This window comes from Taudactylus pleione, unplaced genomic scaffold, assembly GCF_031769625.1.
Source record: "Taudactylus pleione unplaced genomic scaffold, aTauple2 ptg000481l, whole genome shotgun sequence".
Taxonomy (NCBI): Eukaryota; Metazoa; Chordata; class Amphibia; order Anura; family Myobatrachidae; genus Taudactylus; species Taudactylus pleione.
The window spans coordinates 1,982,873-2,002,103 of record NW_028284883.1 but is presented as its reverse complement, the minus strand read 5'-3'; the positions used below and the strand labels follow the sequence as shown (position 1 = coordinate 2,002,103).

At 43.2% G+C, this 19,231-nt stretch overlaps 1 protein-coding gene across 1 annotated transcript in view; it reads left to right on the top strand.

The window, feature by feature from the left end:
* The window catches only part of LOC148502840 (cytochrome P450 2A13-like), a 96,956-nt gene that overhangs the window by 37,126 nt on the left and 40,599 nt on the right, over positions 1-19,231 (top strand). Inside the window, exons 5-6 of the mRNA XM_088449312.1 lie at positions 2,154-2,314; positions 12,157-12,333. Of these exons, the coding sequence (XP_088305438.1) occupies positions 2,154-2,314; positions 12,157-12,333 (338 nt within the window). The remainder of the gene's footprint in view (positions 1-2,153; positions 2,315-12,156; positions 12,334-19,231) is intronic.

Sequence of the window (19,231 nt, the reverse complement as noted above, 5' to 3'; positions counted from 1 at the left end):
TTAAAAATATCCAAATTAAGTCTATAAATATAGCTATTTCTCTGGATATCAATCATAGCATAGCAATGACTTTACTTAAACACCGGGATCTAAGCCCTGTATGCACTATTCCAATGATCATATATTCATTAAATTAGTGATGTTTATAGTCTTTTCAGACCAATTCTGAAAAGACTATAAACATCACTAATTTAATGAATATATGATCATTGGAATAGTGCATACAGGGCTTAGATCCCGGTGTTTAAGTAAAGTCATTGCTATGCTATGATTGATATCCAGAGAAAATGCTATATTTATAGACTTAATTTGGATATTTTTAAAGTCTGTCTTTTCTAGTAATTTCATACAATAGTTCCAAGTGTATCAAGCTCCAAAATGTTATCTTTTCAGAGCTTGAGTCCCAATAGCTAACACCATCTTTTGATGGTATTAGCTTTTATAGCCTACAGGCTACAAGAAGAAACATTTTCATCTGGCTGTTTCCCAGACATGGACGTAATTCTGGGGTCCGCTTTTCAGAAAACCAGCAACAACCAAACTTAGAGGTTCCGAGTCATACCGAGTCTCATGTCAAACCACTTTTGGAGATCCAAGTTGAACCATGACTCAGTTCCACGGTCAGTTCAGAACTCTGTTTTGAAAAGCGGATGCGGGTTTTGGATTATTATTATTTTGGAGAATTATTTTAAGATGTATATTGTACAACACAAAGTTATGTAATGCAGCAATATGAGTGACTACATTGACAAAATTATGTCGCTCAACTCCATAAACAGTGGAATATCATACAACTCTGAATCGGGCATATTATCTTGGTAAGGCTTGAAATTACTGCTTGAATAATTCAAATAATTGTTGCAGTCAACTGCTTTCATGTAGGTGTTTGTGAGGATCTTATCACCATGTCTTGATAGCGAGACATTTATAGAGTCCAAGCTAAAAGTGCTAGTAAAGTGTAACCTTAAACAGTTGTGAGTAAGGTGATCAATGAATAAAGTTATAGAGCGATTGTCCCCATCCTAAAGGAAAACAAATAATCTATTTGTCATAGAGAACCAGGTGTGCCCCAAATCCAACCCTCACGCGTATCACTCCTCAGAGCGGCCATGTAGAGGTTGGTAAAACTTGAGATAAATCTGCTTCAATGGAAGCCGTAAAGAAAATTAAACAGGAAGTAAAAGAAAATTATTTGTGTTGAAGAATGCACTTTATAATAGTAAGGATAATGTGGGCAGCACAGATGGTGTAATGGTTAACATTACTGCCTCACAGCACTGAGGTTGTGGGTTTGTTGCCCAATATGGCCCTAACTGTGTGGAGATTGTATATTCTCCCTGTGCTTGCGTGGGTTTCCTCCGGTTGCTCCGGTTTCCTCCCACACTCCAAAAATATCCTGGTAGGTGAATTGGCTCCCAACAAAAGTAACCCTAGTGTATATGTGTGTGTGTGAGCATGTGGTAGGGAATATAGACTGTAAGCTCCACTGGGGCAGGGACAGATGTGAATGGCCAAATATTCTCTGTAAAGCGCTGCAGAATACAGTATGTGTGCGCTATATACATAACTGATAATAATAATAATAATAATAATAATGTCATGTGTCATCCCTTCTACATGAGGATCATTCCTCAAGACATTATCACTGTAAGCAGCCCTTGTTCATGTGGTATGTTCGTATAAAGTTATTAAACAACACATGTCTGAAAAGGTAGCATATACGCCTGATTTTCTCCTGGAGACTACTTACTGCAGGAGGTGTGACCTGACAGTAATAAACAAAATGCTCAAAATATGCCTATGAACAGCCTGAATACAATTCAGATGCAATAGAGTACATGGCTGGACAGTGTTATTAATAACTAATAAAGTCACATTCATCATTTAAAAATAGCTTGCAAAGTTAAAATTTAAGATTTTATTACTTTCAAAATTTCAAATCACTACACACATCCACGACTTCTCCTGTAATAGAGTAAATAAAATATACTTTAATGCTATATTTTTCGATTTTAATTTTGCTTTATTTTGGTACAGTATGTGTACAGAGCATGTTTTGGGAGGATCAAAACTATTACATCTCTTCAGTTCTAGGTGACTTGACAAGAAATCTTGGCAGACCACATGTACAAGTTCATTTCTTTTCCATTTAGGGACTCCCTTCAACACCAATTTTCTCTTCAGGCAGGTGAGTGGCAACATCGTCAGCTCCATCATCTTTGGGAACAGGTACACCTATGAAGATCCTGTGTTCCTGAGGCTCATGTACATCATGGATGAATTATATCTAGCTGTTAATTCTTTCTGGGGACAGGTATTTAAGAAACCATTTCCATATTTTCATATAATTTAAATTCTAGCCAAACTTAAAATTGTTTCCATTTTATTGGTAATGGAGCATATTTATCAATGGCTTTTTATAGTACAAAATATGTTTAAAAGACTGTTTTTAAAATTTATAGACTTAGGGCCTGATTCAGCATAGATCGCATTGCTGCGTTCGCACGCACGCGCTAGCTGCAAAAATATGCTAATGAATGCAATCGCACAGCAACCGCAGCACTATACCAAGATGCCATCACTGTATAAAGCCTGCCCACATCCCATGACATTTATCCCCAAGTCAGTGAAACATCGGTAAAATTGAGTAACATTGGAACCATTCACACAGTTGTGGTTGACCTGACCCTACCTCATAATCTGCTAAACTTCCATATGCAATCACAGAGGCTTAATAATGCATGCCCCTGTAACGGCGTTGAAACGCACAGGCATGCCTGCATTTCTTCGACCACCCCCCTCTCCACCCCCAAATGGTCACTTCATATCAATCACTATGAGATGAGACTGCATGCTCACTACAAACGCTTCCCAACCGCAGCAGCCTTTTCAGGCATGCGCACTGTGATGCATATGCATGCGCAGAGTGCAGACATCGACCGGCTGTGTGCGAATGCAGCCTTGCGAACCATCATGAATATGACCCTTAGGGCCTTATTTAGCAGTGCACGCTAATGCACTGCTGAACGCAGATTCCCGATCGTAAGGAATCTGTGCAGGTGCTGGACCCGTACTGTGCAGTAGTTGCAGGAAAATATGGACTCTATATACAGTATACATAATATATTTGTTTTGTGAAAAATAACTTTTTTTTCGCTGAACACCCTACTTCCCCCTTCCTTTTATTGTTTTTCATTTATTTAGTGTCATTTCCATTTTCCAGCCTCCTCTAAACCTCTGAACACACCAACTGACAAAAGTACAAACATAACAAAAGCTATGTAATAAACAATCAGGCAAACTGCACTCTCTAGCTTGTAAAGGAATCACTCAGTGGTTGCATACCTTAATAGAGAGGTCGAGCTTTAAGGATTAGTTACTGTAAAGGAATTTGGGGTGGGGCTGTGCTCAACTGTGTGATTGACTAATGTATGGAGTGTGAGTGAAATTAATGTTCTGGATGCAATTGTATAATGAACGGGTATTAATTATTATTATTTAAAATTGCATATAGATTCAATATACTGTAACAATTGTGTGTGTCCAGTGATATTGTATATAGGAGTACTGGTGTATGTTGTATATCCCAATCACCTTCTCAATGTGGTAGATAAGACTCTCTTTGAGAGACTGTCATTCTATAAGATATTGATGTGGTCATTAACTATTCATTCCCCTACTAACTCATATGCTATGCACACCTACAGTGAGGAATATGTACTTGGAGGTGAGTGGTAGGTTTTGAGTGGCATCCCACATGTATACTCACCATTGTCTGAGGTAATGGGTAATTCTCTGAAAGTGCAGGTTAGTGCAACACATGTGTTCTATTATACATGGGAAGATGTCAGCAAATGACAAGTAAACAGCATTGCAGATAGTGTACCAAGATGGAGGTTTAATGAAGAGAATTATTTTAAGACCTGTATTGTACAACACAAAGTTATGTAATGGATAAATAAGAGTGACTACATTGAGAAAATTATGTCAGTTTATCAGCAGTTAATGTTGTTGGACTGCAAGTAAACAATGAAGAGATTGCAACAGTAATGTTACAGAATTTAACACTTGCATTTGACTTCCTAGTTGTGATGTTGAGCATAGTTAACTAAAGACACAGGTTTATTACAGTTTCAAGAACATGTCCACTACAGTGACATGTGGTGAGGTCAATGGCTGGGGAGGCACTGGTTGATTAACCTCCCTTGTATAAATATAAAAAAACAACATAGGGTTTCCCTTATTTAACAGTAACAAGCACCAGGCTGAACCAGCAAGGAAGATATTACCATAGCAGTGGGGTACATTCAGTGTGGGCACATTAACCACTCCCAAGGTAGTCAACTCAGTGCTGGAATTCCTCAGTGGGGATCCCAAAAAGATCAAATTGGGTTCCCACCATCCAAACAATATCCATCACTGGGATTAAAAGCCCAGTCCTATGCCCCGCACCCCTGGGTGCGTGTTTCATGGTATAATAATATTGTTCTTTACAAGAGGCCTATAGGTCCCTGCAAGCCTGCTCCAGCATGCTGGTACTTGATGACTTGATGGTTTAATAAAAAGTTTATTATACAGCATCTTCATCTGGGGGTGCGGGCCTTTAAGCTCCTATACATGGTCGCCGCCTCCCCTGGGATTCCGGCATCTTCTATCTTCAGAAGCTCCTGCATGCTCCTTCCCCACCAGCAGATTGCCAGCCACTGCCCCATGCTGGCTTCTATAACCCAGCCCGGGGGAGTGGGGCGAGGCATTGATGTGGCAAACCATGTTTCGCTCACAGTGGCCATCTTGGATTTCAAAAATGGCTCTGCTGCAACATTTTTGAAATGGGTAATGGCTGACAGGCACTGGATCTCCAGGATCCAGGTCTGCAGCCACAATCTAAGCCAAGTCCACTGACGCTGCCAATGACCACTGCTGCGGCGGCCGATGCCTGCTACCACTGCTGCCTGCTATCGCCGATGCCCCATTATCCGCAACACTGGTGCCGATGCTCGCAAAGCCGCCGTCAATGCCCTGTTACCTCTGACTTTGCCCAATACCGATGCCGCCGCCAGTGTAGCCGGGCAGCATTGGTATTGCCCGCTGCTGCCGCCAACACCGCACAAATGCCTGCTACTGTCATCACTGCTGCCACTAATGCCCATGCACTCCCGTGTCTGCCCTGCAGACCCTCCCCCACAAAGTATTAGTATCACTGACAGTGATATCCAGATACAGTCACTGTTAGTGCTGGATCTGATGTTACCCTGTGCCCAATCAAATCTGCTTCAGTGACAGCAGCATGCTTTGATGTAGGATGAAAAAACATCCCTGTCACTGAGGCATTTCTATAGGTGTGCTGCATCTCCTGCTATTTTTCGAAGGGCTCTTACTGGCTGCGGCTTGGCCCCACCCCTCGCTTCTGATCTTTTACTATACTCAACAGGAGGCATTGCTCTCTGTGCCTCCTAAACACATTTCACACTGTAAAATAATTAGAATACTTTTGAATATGTGTCATAAGTTACTTCTTTGTATTATTTTAATCATTAATGGAGGCTCTGCCATCCCTGACTGCACATCCCTGGTCCACTATGATTTAAAAGCTGCGACCACTGCATTACACATAAAAAGTGAATATATTATAAAGTTCATGTGCTATGATTGTTATAAGATAGGTCACAAAGCATTTGAAAGTTGAGACAAGACTTAAAGTTGCAGTAATATAAGACATGCTTTATGTACCAGAAATCTGAACAAATCTTATAGCCATCAGTGTCCTTGAACAGGTCACACAGTTCACTTTGCTAAAGGAAAATGCTCTGTGTGAAACAAAAGAGGGACAGTAATAGTTACAGACACAAGGTGACATCAATTGTGTGTCCTTGAGTCACAGTCGCTAGAACTCTGGCATAGAAAATTTAGTCACCATATTCAACATGACAAAGCAAGCTTTAAAAGAGCTGAATGTTGACATGCAGAATAAGAACAGTCTGTGGGCCTGAATCTGACCCGCTCGCGAGCACTGTACGCTCGCAAGCGGGTCGATGGTGCCTAAGTGCGCATGCGCACGACGGAGGGAGCTCCTAAGTGCGCATGCGCGAGACCCGGCAAGCGACGGGGAATCCGTCGCACGGGGTCTCGCACCAAAGGGGGTGTGCTGTCGATGGTGAGTGACAGCATGCCCCCTTTGGTCGGCGTGCTGGGGGCGTGGCTGCCAGACGGAGGCATTCCCATGGGAACGCCTACCATCTGGGTCCGGCCCCACTGACATCACTGACATCACCACTGACATCACTAGTGATGTCAGTGGGAGTGATTTTGGCTCTGATAGAGCCAAAATCACTCCTGGGCTTGCGGCAGCGAGACCCTACCGCAGGGTCTCGTCGCAAGCCCGATGGTCGCAATGGTCTTGACCATCGCGACCATCATCATGGACGCTCGCTATAGCTGTAGGTGGTAACCCACAGCTATACGAGCGTCCAAGAGGCCGCTCCAAGTTGAGGTAGGGGGGCCCTGATTCAGAGCAAGCGCTCTGGTCAGAGCGTCCGGCTCTTAATCAGGCCCTGTGTCACTGCCAGCAGCTGGAGATGTATCTGAACTAGAGATGTGCGCCGACCCCCGTGTTATGGTTTTGGATCTGGATCTCCCGTGGTTTTGGATCTGGATTGGTTTTGCCAAAACCTCCATGTTTTGTTTTTCGGTTTTGGTTTTGGATCTGGATTTTTTTTTTAAAAATCATAAAAACAGCTAAAATCACATAATGGGCCTTTTTTCTTCCTACAGTATAATTAACCTCAATAACATTTATTTCCACTCGTTTCCAGTTAATTTTGATCACCTCATAGCTCACAATATTGATTTTATCATCTAGTTAAGGGCCAAAAGGTTACATCCTGCTAGCTAGCTCAAAACTGAGTGATAAATAGAGTTGAGGACTGTGCAAAGATGATGGTTGGGGTACCCCTTGAGGATTGAAGAATTAGTATTATTATTATTATTATCCTTTATTTATATGGTGCCACAAGAGTTCCGCAGTGCCTTACAATGTACATAAACAAATGAGCACACAAGAAAACAGTTATTAACAGTAAAAACAATGCAGGACAAATACATGATTAATACATTGCTGCGTAACACTTAGATAAGCAGCATGGTGTCGGCAACCAAGGGTGGGGTACGGTTGCATATTAAAGTATAATTAAGTGAATGAGAAGCACATGAGGGAAGAGGGCTCTGCTTGTGAGAGCTTACATTCTAAGGGGAGGGGGCAGACAGACAGGGGTGACACAGATGGGCTGGATACAAGGGTGACAGCAATATAACATTTATGGAAAGGTTAGTTTAAACTTAAGAGCAAAAGACAATGAGTTGAGCAAAATTGGACCAAGCCTCAAGATTTGGGGGCCACAACCAGGGTCCATTAAAGGGGTAATTTTGCTGCGTCGTTTGGTATGGCATAGTTGGAGTGGATAAGCAGATTGCATGATGAGGTCAGGAGGGATGTGAGCAGCATTGGGAATCCAGGTACAGGCACAATCCATAGGCATGTTGGAAGTGTGGTGGTAGATAAAAACAGTCCTTAATAGCAGGAATAGTTGATTTGTTAATTTCTCCTTATGTTCTCCTCCTGTTTAACTCCTGAATAACTCTGGCTTCAATTTAAAAATTCTAGTTACACTTTAAACTAAGCACTTCAAATCTAAGCACTCTTGCAAATGCAGCCTTGGCTTTAGCAGCCTTAGATGTAAGTAATAAGTTTTGCTGAAACCAGGTGTCCACACTGATTCTACCCCTACCCCAACACCCTCCTTAAACAGCAAAGGGTCAGCAAGCAAATAAACAAATGGTGAGAGGACAACCCACAAACACAGAATTGATCGCCACTGGCTGAAGTAAGAAGAGTTGATACTTGATAATTGGTGCAGCCACTGGCTGAAGTAAGAAGAGTTGATACTTGATAATTGGTGCAGCCACTGGCTAAAGTAAGAAGAGTTGATATTTGATAATTGGTGCAGCCAATGGCTGAAGTAAGAAGAGTTGATACTTTATAAGGAATTGGTATGAAATACCGCCAGCCGCATGGCCGGCAGTCTGATTCCCGGCAGCAGCAGCCTGAAGCTGGAACAGATCCTGACAGCAGCATCCTGACAGTACTGAAAATCCTGATCGTTCCTAGGTAAGTATTAACTTACCTAACCTACCCCCCTACCCCTCCCTTAGGGGTGCCTAACCCTAACCTCACCCCAAAGTGCCTAACCCTAATCCCCCCTCTAAGTGCCTAAACCTAACCCCCCCTTCCCCGATGCCTAAACCTAAGTGGGGGTGCCTAAGGGGGGGTGCCTAACCCTAACCTCCCCCCGGGGGTGCCTAATCTAACCCTCCCTCCCCCTAGCCTAGCCCTAACTGCCCGGGGGGGTGCCTAAACCTAAGTCCCCCTGGGAGCCCTAAACCTAACCCTCCCCCCCGCAGCTGTCCGCTCGTGGCACCCGGCGTCCCTTCGATTGGGATGCCAGGCGCTGGTCTCCCGGCGTCGGTGAAATGTGCAGTGTCTACATATAGATGCCAGGTATTTCACCCTCACCAGGATATGACAGTTGGGAACCCGCTTGTCAGTATAATGTCAGCTGTCTTCCTGATTGCATCCCCTAGATAATTGGTGCAGCCACTGGTTGAAAAATTGGTAGTTGGCGCAGCCACTGGCTGAAGTAAGAAGAGTTGATACTTGATAATTGGTGCAGCCACTGGCTGAAGAATCGATAGTTGATAGTTAATTGTTGATGCAGCCTCCGGGCTGAGTAGTAGTGGAATACAGAGCTATGATTAGGAAGGAACCAGTCCTGCAACAGCCTGGAGGGCTGGAACTCTTGGCAAGTTGTGGCCATTTCAGACTTGAGGGCTGGTGAGGAGTGACGATAGGTGGCCTTTGGGCCGTGAATCAGCATGCAGCCTTTGGGCCATGTAGCAGCCTTGAGGGCTGAAAACCCTTGGCTGCATGTCACTGTTGTGTGACTTCTGCCACCAGGTTGACACAACAAGCAGCTGTTGGTTCAGAATTTTCTTTAAAAAAAATGAAAGGGGCATGCAGGAGATGCTGTCTGTGGCAATTACAATTTGTGGACATTCATAAACCATAACATTAAAAATGTCAGGCAGCAAGGCCCCAAACAGCACATAATGGCAAGGAAAAGAGTGCAAGATGGAATTGTCCTTAGGCCCTTCAACCCACCCTTATGTTGTATATATGAAACAAGACATTCACAGTTTAACAAACCAATCACTTCAAGGACAGGGACTGCCACTTGTGTCTGAAATGATTGGTTTGTTGGCCCCCACAAAACAAGCTGCCAATGCGCAGTGGACATTGGTGGCAATGATCCCATACAGAAATTGGCTTTACAATACATTAGATTACATGTCATCATCGTCATCATCATCCCCATCAGTGTGTGCATCCTCCTCTTCTTCACACATATTAGTTAGTCACCGCTGGAATCCACCATTACAGACGCTTCTGTATTTTTTTTTACTTAATTGCTTCCTCGTGGAATTTGTAATTCAGTTTAATGAACATCATCTTTTCCACATTTTGGGGAAGTAACCTCCTACGATAATCACTGACTAGGTTCCCGGCTGCGCTGAAAACACAGAGTACACACTGGAGGGTGGGCAAGTTAAGTACATCAAAGCTAGTTTGTGTAAGGGACTCCAAATTGCCTCTTTTTCCTGCCAGTAGTGAAAGGTACAGAGTGACATGCCTATTTGGATGCTATCCCTAAAATAATCATCCAACATTCTCTGAATGGTGACGGTGACTGTATCAGACAAAGTCACAGTAGACATGTCACTCATTGTAGCCAGTTCTTTCAGACCCAACCAGATGTCATTAGGTTTTGCTGACTGATCTTCATCACCACCAGCAGTGGGTCTCATAGGAAAATTTTGTTTTGTTCCTGGCAGCTGTAGAAAATTAAGGAGGAGATGCTGCCATGTTACGCTCCACGAGCTGACAATTTTTTCACCACCAGCTCTTTGCATCTTTTCAGATTTATGTCCATCGGAAAGAAATACACAAAGTATGACTTAAACGTAGTATCAAGTATGGTCACCAAAATATAGTGATCTAATTTCAAGAGATTGACGACCCTTGGATCCTGTTAAAGTGAATGAAGGGCTTGATCTACAAGTCCAACATACTTTTTGGTCCTTTGCCCAGGCATGGCAACAATGGGATTTTTCCCACCATGGGCAACAACTGTTGCCTGATTTACAGTTTTTACACAAACATCCTCGGCATCAACATCCTCATAATCATCAACATCCTCATCATCTTTGTTGTTATTGCCAACTACATAAATATCCTCCTCATCCTCCTCATGCAATTTCACAGAAGCATCCTCGATTTCTACGTCAACATGTTGACTTGTGCTGCTCATCCCCAAATTTGCAGAGGGCACACAAATGGTGGAAGGAGGATCCTCTTCAAGTACAGTATTAGAAAGGTCAGGTTCACACATGGCAACTGCGGACACACTGCAGTCTTACAGCAGTGTCACCAAGCAATTATAGCACAGCTGAGTTGAACCTAATGCACACAACCAACCACACACAAAAAAAAATTGGTTTTATTTTTACACATGGCAGGTGTGGCTAACACGCACACACAAACAATTGGTTTTATATTTACACGGATGGTGTGGCTAACACGCACACACAAAAAATTGTTGTTTTTTTCACACTGGAGAGGGAGGGGGGAAGGACCCCTGAACAAGGCAGCAGCCCCTTGATAAATGAGACACAGGCAGCACACCTGCACACCTACATTGAGGATAATAAGTGTGGTTAATGCATACACAGAAATAAAAAAATATATTTTTATTTTTTTCACACTGGGTTTGAAGAGCACCCCTGATGAACAGAGCACCCCCTGGACAACATATCAGAACAGCCAGACCCTATGGAGAACAACAGCCAGCCAGCCCCTATGGACTGAACAACAGCCAACCAACCACTATGGACTACAGCCAGCCAGCACCTATGGCCTAGGCAACAGCCAGCCCCTATATGGATTATGTTATGGACAACAGCCAGCCAGCCCTATGGACAGGACAACCTCACACAACAGCCAACCAGCCCCTATATGGACAACAGCCAGCCCCTATGGACACTAAGCAGCCAGCCCCTGAGTGACTGACAATGACAAGTTCAACACAACTGTAGCCAGCCCCTATGCACAGCAGTACCACACAGCTCCCAGCTCCCTCCCTCTTCACTCTCCACAGCCAGAATTAAAAATGGTGGCGATAGCGGGACCTTTATACAATCCAAAACCCATGAGAATCCAACAGCGGAATGATGACGTTTTGCCTTGTTTTGAGATCTGAGTCAGGCGGGAAAACCCAAGCCGTCTCATATCTGACTTGGGATCCCCTAAGCCAACCTGCATGTACTGTACCCACTTGAGAATGACGGGGGGCCCCAAAAACATGTGTACCGGGCCAAGAGATTTCTGTTGCCAGTCCTGCTCCTACTTAGCTTTGAGAGACTCAGCATGTTAAGCTATTTTTACAGCTGTTCTAGCATCCTGCACCGCTACCCGCAAGCTGTGTACAGTCCCCAGCTGGTGATCTGTATCACACCCTGTTCTGCTACATTATAACCAGTGTATCACAGTGAGTACGGCATTACATCACATTTCCGCCAATAAACCAACATACTGGTTAGGCTAACTCTGCCATACCATTGCACCTGTACACACACATTTTGTCAATGCATTACCCACTGCTGGCATCTATAAAGACAACTATAGGTTCTGCCAATATATACAATCAACTCAAACTTATGTTTTGTGTGTTTAGTATCGATAGAAAGAGACTGTGAAAAATTATATAAATGAGAGGAGAAGCAATGCCATCTCTACTGAATGGCGCCCTCTGCAGGAAGACTTACTAACATCCCTGAGCAAAACTAAAAAATTAAGTATTGTTGTCTCTTATGAACAATTTTGTGTATTCGTATCTTACTATTTACACTTGATAATAATAATATTCTTCTTTATTAATATTATTATTTTTAATAATAATAATAATAATAATAATTATTATTATTATTATTATTATTATTATTATCTTGGTTTTCATCTTGTTAATAATTTTTTTTTCTGCCATGTAGCTGTATGATATGTTTGACTTGCTGTTGAGATATATACCAGGGCCTCATCACAGATCAACTAAATATCTTTTACAACTAAATGAGTTTATTAAGGAGAGGATGGATCTCGATAAAGATACATTGGATCCCAAAAAACCACGGCACATTATAGACAGTTTCCTTATCAAGATGGAAGAGGTACGGTATGTCCATTTTTCTGCAACACACTAATTGAAAAGGTTTCAACAATCTGCCATTTTATACTGTATAAATAGTATTTATTTATGAAATACTTGTTAAAACTTATGAATACTTTTTTTTACCTTTTATAGTTGTATTTTTGCTCCAGAAGTATCAGGTCAGTATTCCTGTGTCTTACAGTGTGCATCAATTTCAGAGATAACCATTAGTAAATGAGTTGAGCCTAATTATTATAGTATACTGGAATAAGTGATTTCTGTGTGAGGCGTTAATAGATAAAAGTACAGATAAAGGGGCTGATAAAAAGTTGCTAACAATATGTGAATAATTATAAATAAAATACACTGAAAAATAGGGTACAGTATTTACACTCATACTTTATGTTGATATGAGATATCTTGAGATGTGTACGGCTCAAAAACAGCAGCACGTGCATGCATACATACATCCATCCATCCATACATGCATGCATACTATACATAATACCCAAGTTTTAAAGCATCTGTTTTGCTCGTGAACAGAGATTCGCGTGTCCGGTTCCCAGAAAAAACAGACAACAACTGAATTTAGGGGTTTTGAGTGGAACCGTGTTCGAGTTCGGAATCACTTTGGGGTACCGAGTCAAATTGAGTCCTGGTTCGGTTTTGCAGACAGTTCAGAACTCTGATTGAAAAACCAAATTTGGGTTTTGGATGGCATGAGTTTAGCTGTTTTTTTTTAAATGTACAGATCCAAAACCAAAACACAGGGTTCCAAGCACATCTCAACTCATAAAATATTCATTCTCTATTAGGCATCAATAAAACTTAAAATACGTCTATGATACAGCAGAATCAGTATGTAATGCTGGTGGCTTAATAGCCACTGGATCATGTACCGACACCAGAAGACCGAATGAGCCAAATCCTTACTGGGGGGTTGGTAAGAACACTTACCCTCTCTTACCCTACCCTAACCCTACACAGATCAGAAGACCTGTGTAACCCGTTTCCACTGAGCCTGAGCAGGGTTTTCCTGAGTCCAGAGAAGAAATTCTGGTTAATACGGCAATAACCTGGCCAGTGGAAGAGGGGTATTAGTGAGCATATCAGAACTGCAATCCTGTTATAATTACATTTCTCTTTATTTGTGTACAGTATGAAAAGGACGCAACCAGCAACATACAAATGATGTAAGGAAACAGTAACTTACCAGTTTACAGTGCAGGGAGAGATCAATAAAGCTTTAATAGATTCAATTAAACAGCAAGATTTAGTGACAGGGAGATGAGGCAGTCCAAAGGAATCCAGTTACTATGCAGACATTTGTAATAAGAAGCCAGGCAAACAGTAGCACTGGTTGTGGTGAGTGATATTTGACAATGATATCATGTAAACGTATAGAGGTTTATGATTGAAGTTGAAGGAGCCTGTTTTAACTTGCAGAAATAAATGTTAACAGGCAGAAGATCTGGTAAACATGTAATGCCTGTGGTTGTAGATGAGAGAACTTGTTTTCACTTGTAGAGATGAATAGTAGCTGAAGGGAGATCTGGTAAACATGCAGTGGTCTGTGGTTGTAGATGACAGAGACTGTATTCACTTGCAAAGATGAATGGTAGCAGACAGAAGATCCAGTAAACATGCAATGGTCTGTAAAGAACTGAGGCCAAGGTAATCCAAATAACAGACTAGGTAAAAGAGCAGAGTGAAGACTAAGATACAGTAAAAGTCTTGGAGCTGCAGATGTATGACAAGTAGGGTCAGACTATCAAGGGTTAAGAGACTATCAAGGGTTAAGAGAACAGGCTATAAAGGGTCTTGATTGACATACCTGGCTCTTTATCATGACTCTCTGCACAAAATTAAATGCACAGAGGGTTGCACAGCATGTAAACATGAAGACTATCTTTGGGCCACAGTGTCCTTATTACTGTGGCCCCTCCCCATATGCAGGAAGATGCACAAGAGTGGAATTGTAGTTGTACATTTTCAGGGAGAAACTAGCATTGCAATTGCTGTTTTGCCAGGTACAGCGAGGTCCTGTGGTATATTTGCTTACTCCAACGAAAGTTCACTGTAGACTTGGTGGACTCTGTGTACCACATGGATGGGGATCCAGGTCTCTATCACCAGGTTAGAGGCTAGGGCCATCTTAGCAGAATTGTGGGCCTTGAACACAGGTGTCCCTACCAACCCATTCAAGTGAATTAATATTTACTGTAAATGGTCAATCAAATTAAAACTTTATATTTAGTGAACTTTCAATACAATCAATATTTAAACATAAAAAATGATGTAAAATGAGAATTACAGACTTCATCTTCCTCTTTTCTTCTCCAGCTCACAGTGCATTTGCTGCTCTGCACTGCAACTGTGACTAAAGTATGGGGGTCCCGGAGGGATGTGCTCCTTCCTTAATACAGCTCTTTGGCTGCAGGATGTGTAGCAAGTAGAGAATGCTTTTTGTCCACACTGGTGTGTGTAATTCATGATCAAAATAACCAGGGAGCATTTTCTCTCTCAGCACAGAGAGAGCAGCCACACACTCAATGTAGATGCCCCCTGACACAGCCCTCCCCTGAATTGTGGGGCCATAGGCAGCTGCCCAGTGTGCCTATGTTAAGATGACTCGTTTAAAAAATAAGCAGGCTAATCAGCCACAATTGAACCACTCCAAGAGGAATAGCCTACAATTTTTTTCTTTTAGTTTTGCTTATTTGCATTGCAACAAAACATTACTCAATGTATAGTAGAGAAGCTAGGCTGTGTTTCACGGCCAGGGTATATCAGCATGGCGCTAAGCCGTGTTACCTGTGAGGTCATTGTGGCGCGGGCTGTCTGGTGGCGGAGCTGGTGTCTGGCGGGGGGCTTTGGCTGCGCGCGTTGTTGTGCGGGCCTGTTGTCACTCTGCGTTGGAATGGCCTGGCGGCGTCACTGTTTCGTTTGGCATGGGCGCCGCCATCTTGCCTTCTGGCCATGTGATGCGGCTGGCCAATCCTGGTGAGTCACATGTTCCCTCCAGCCAGTAACAGCTCGGCATGGGGTATTTAGGAAGGGTCAGTGCCTTCCTTCTTTGCCAGTTCAATGTGTATCTCAGCCTAGCTGAGAGGGAGTTCTCTGTGCTTATCCTGTTCCTGTGTATTCGCTGTCTGCCAGTCTGCCTGTCAGCTCCTAGCTCCCGCTGGACTACCCCGCTTCCTCCATCACCCTTGCCCATACCTGAGTGCCAGAGCCTGCTGACATCCTGCTCATTTGCCTTAGTTCACTACCTGCATACCTGGCTTATTATTTCCTGCATAACTACCTGCATACCTGTTTGATTATTTTCAGTCTCACTACCTGCACACCTGGACAGCTCTAATTGTTTCTACTTGGACATTAACCCATTACTCCCACCACAGAACTATTGTGCACATTTATATATTCTTGGACTTTTATTTACTGCCATATTTTATGTCTACTCAAGCACTTATTAAAAATCCTAGTTTTATTTTCAAATCCGCTTCTGTGATCGCTCCTGCTACCACCCCGGGTCCACAAACAACCCAGAACATTACAGTTTGCAATGGCCAAATGGAGCCGGCTACGGATCAGGAGTCAGGAGTGCATTTGTTCTGGTGCATTTCTGGTCTTTTAGAAAATCTGGAAAACATGCAGCATCAGATGGCTCAATTTTTGCAAGAGATGTCTAAGCGACAGGATAGTTTACAAACTTCCTTTTCTATCCCTGGAGTACAAGCAACCACATCTGCATCAGCATCTGGGAATACAGGAGGCAGATCATCTCCCCGCTTACATCTTCCTTTACCAAGTAAATTTGACGGCAACCCTAAATTCTGCCGAGGATTCCTAAATCAGTGTGACATACATTTTACCCTGCAGCCTGACAACTTTCTAACTGCAAGAACTAAAGTGGCTTATATAGTCTCTCTGTTATCCGGCCAGGCCTTGGAATGGGCTTCACCACTCTGGGAGCGCTCAGATCTGCTGCTGGCTAATTACACAGGCTTTGTATCATCCTAGAGGAGGATTTTTGATGAACCTGGGCATACTGTATCAGCATCATCAAACATCATGACACTGAGACAAGGGGTCCGTCCTGTCAGTCAATATGCCGTGCAATTTCAAATTTTAGCATCAGAGCTCAAATGGAATGAGGAAGCCCTCACCTCAGCCTTCTGGCATGGGTTGTCAGACCGACTAAAGGATGATCTAGTCACTCGAGAGCTTCCTACTAATCTGAACAACATGATCACGTTGTGTATCAAAGTTGACCTACGCTTCAGGGAACGTCAGGCTGAAAAACACAGAACTGATCGGCAAAGGTCAATTGCCCCCTCCATTTCTACCCATCCCATTCCTTCTCCTACTGAAGAGGAGCCTATGCAGGTGAATCATACACACCTCTCCAAAGAAGAACGTCAGAGAAGAATGCAAAAGAACCTCTGTCTGTACTGTGGAGAGTCCGGTCACCTGCTGATCTCCTGCCCCCGTAAACTGGGAAATGCCAAATCCTAACTGATCCTGGAGACATCAAGTTAGCAGTTATGAGCCCGTCTCCAAAAACTAAAGATTTCATGATTACCCTAGCTTTGGATCTTAAACCCAAACCAGTCTTTGCTACTGCTCTACTTGACTCGGGAGCAGCCAGAAATTTCATAACGTCTAGTTTCATAGATAAATTTCAGATTCCTTGTTTGTCTCTCAACCATGCCATCTCTCTGACCTCTATAGACGGACGCCCTCTAACTAACGGGATAGTCACCAAGGAGACTCAACCAGTATTGCCGAATTGGGGCACTCCATTCTGAGTCCTTAAAATTCCTGGTGATATCAGAGGCCTCTCAAGAAATTGTTCTTGGTCTACCCTGGTTACGTCAACATAATCCCTGGATTGATTGGAGTTCTATGCAGTTTCTGTCATGGGGTATGGACTGTCAGAAATCCTGTCTTCCAAAAGTTCGACCTGTAAGAAAGACAGTTCCATTAGTTTCTTCTGCCATTCCCAAGGAATATCAGATGTTCGCCGACGTGTTCTCTGAGCAGCAAGCAAATATCTTACCTCCTCATAGGGAATGGGACTGTCCAATTGAATTGATACCTGATAAGATACCACCTCGTGGTCATACCTATCCGCTGATCTTGCCTGAGACTCAAGCCATGACTGAGTACATCTGGGACAACCTGGCAAAGGGGTTCCTTCGCCCCTCTACTTCACCTGCCGGAGCTGGGTTTTTCTTCGTTGGCAAGAAGGATGGTGGTTTAAGACCATGTATCGATTATCGAGGCCTTAATGACATTACTGTAAAGAATCAATATCCTCTTACCCTGATTACTGAGTTGTTTGATAGAGTCAAGGGCTCTGTCATTTTTTCTAAATTAGACCTGAGAGGGGCTTACAATCTCTTTTGTATTCGAGCTGGCGATAAATGGAAGACCGCTTTTAATACCAGAGATGGACATTTCAAATATTTAGTAATGCCTTTTGGATTGTGCAATTCCCCTGCTGTCTTTCAGAGTTTCGTTAATAAGATTTTCCAGGACCTGTTATATGTTTCAGTTGCTGTCTATCTGGACAATATACTGATTTTTTCACCCTCTGTATCTAAACATCAAGAACATGTTAAAGAAGTTTTGACCCGTTTGAGAGAGAACCACCTTTACTGCAAATTGGTGAAGTGTGTCTTTGGAGTGCCCAGTGTACCTTTTCTCGGCTACGTTATTTTTGGCTCCAGTTTGGAAATGGACCCCAAGAAGGTACAAGCAATTCTGGATTGGACTCGACCTCAGACACTGAAAGCCATCCAGAGATTGTTGGGCTTCGCCAATTATTATAGACGCTTTATTAAGGGATTGTCTACATTGCTGGCTCCCATTACAGCCTTGACCCGCAAAGGTGCTAATCCTGCCCAATGGTCATCTGAGGCAGAGTCTGCTTTTCATCTTCTAAAACAGACCTTTATCTCAGCACCAGTTCTTTGACAACCAGTTATGGAAAGGCCTTTTTTGTTGGAAGTAGACGCATCATCTGAAGCTGTGGGAGCAGCCCTGTCTCAACGTTATGAGGACAATTGAGTCCATCCTTGTGGGTTCTTTTCTAAAAAATTCTCACCTGCCGAAAGGAACTATGCCATAGGTGAGCAAGAACTACTAGCTGTAAAGTTGGCGTTGAAGGAATGGAGATATTTGCTAGAAGGCGCCAAGTTTCCATTTACTGTATTTATGGACCATAGAAATCTCCTATTTCTCAAAAACCTTCAATGTGTGAGTCCTCGTTTGGCCTGCTGGGCAATATTCTATGCCAGGTTTCAGTTCACCCTGACCTTCCGGTCTGGAGCACTTAATCAGAAGGCTGATGCCCTATCGAGATCTCTCCTCTGTGATGATCAATCTGAAAATCAAAGCAATACCCCTGTCTTGGAATCAAGAGTTTTTGCCGCATTACAAGTTCAGCCTCCTACAGGGAAATCGTTTGTGGCCCCGGAATTAAGGAAGCGGCTTCTCACTTGGGCACATTCCTCTCGCTTCGCAGGACACTCAGGCACTCAGAAGACTTTGGAGTTCCTGAAAAGACACTATTGGTGGCCTTCTATGAAGGCAGATATAATGGATATTGGACCTCATTCAGAGTCGGTCGAAGCGGCCGCACGGGAAAAGGGGCCAGATATGCAAATGATTCCCTCGCAAGTTGCGTCCCTAAGTTCGGATCGGTTACTGGCCGACCAAGGGGAGGAAGCGTTCGGAAGACCAAAAATATGCCCCCTTCTCGTACGCATTACACATCATCTCCGGGCATATAAGGATTAATCGCGAGCATCGGTAACCATCGGAACTGGTCGTAGAGCTTAAGGTTGACCATACCCTCTCTTAAGCTCTACGAACATGTCAGTGTAAATACCTCCCATGTCACATGT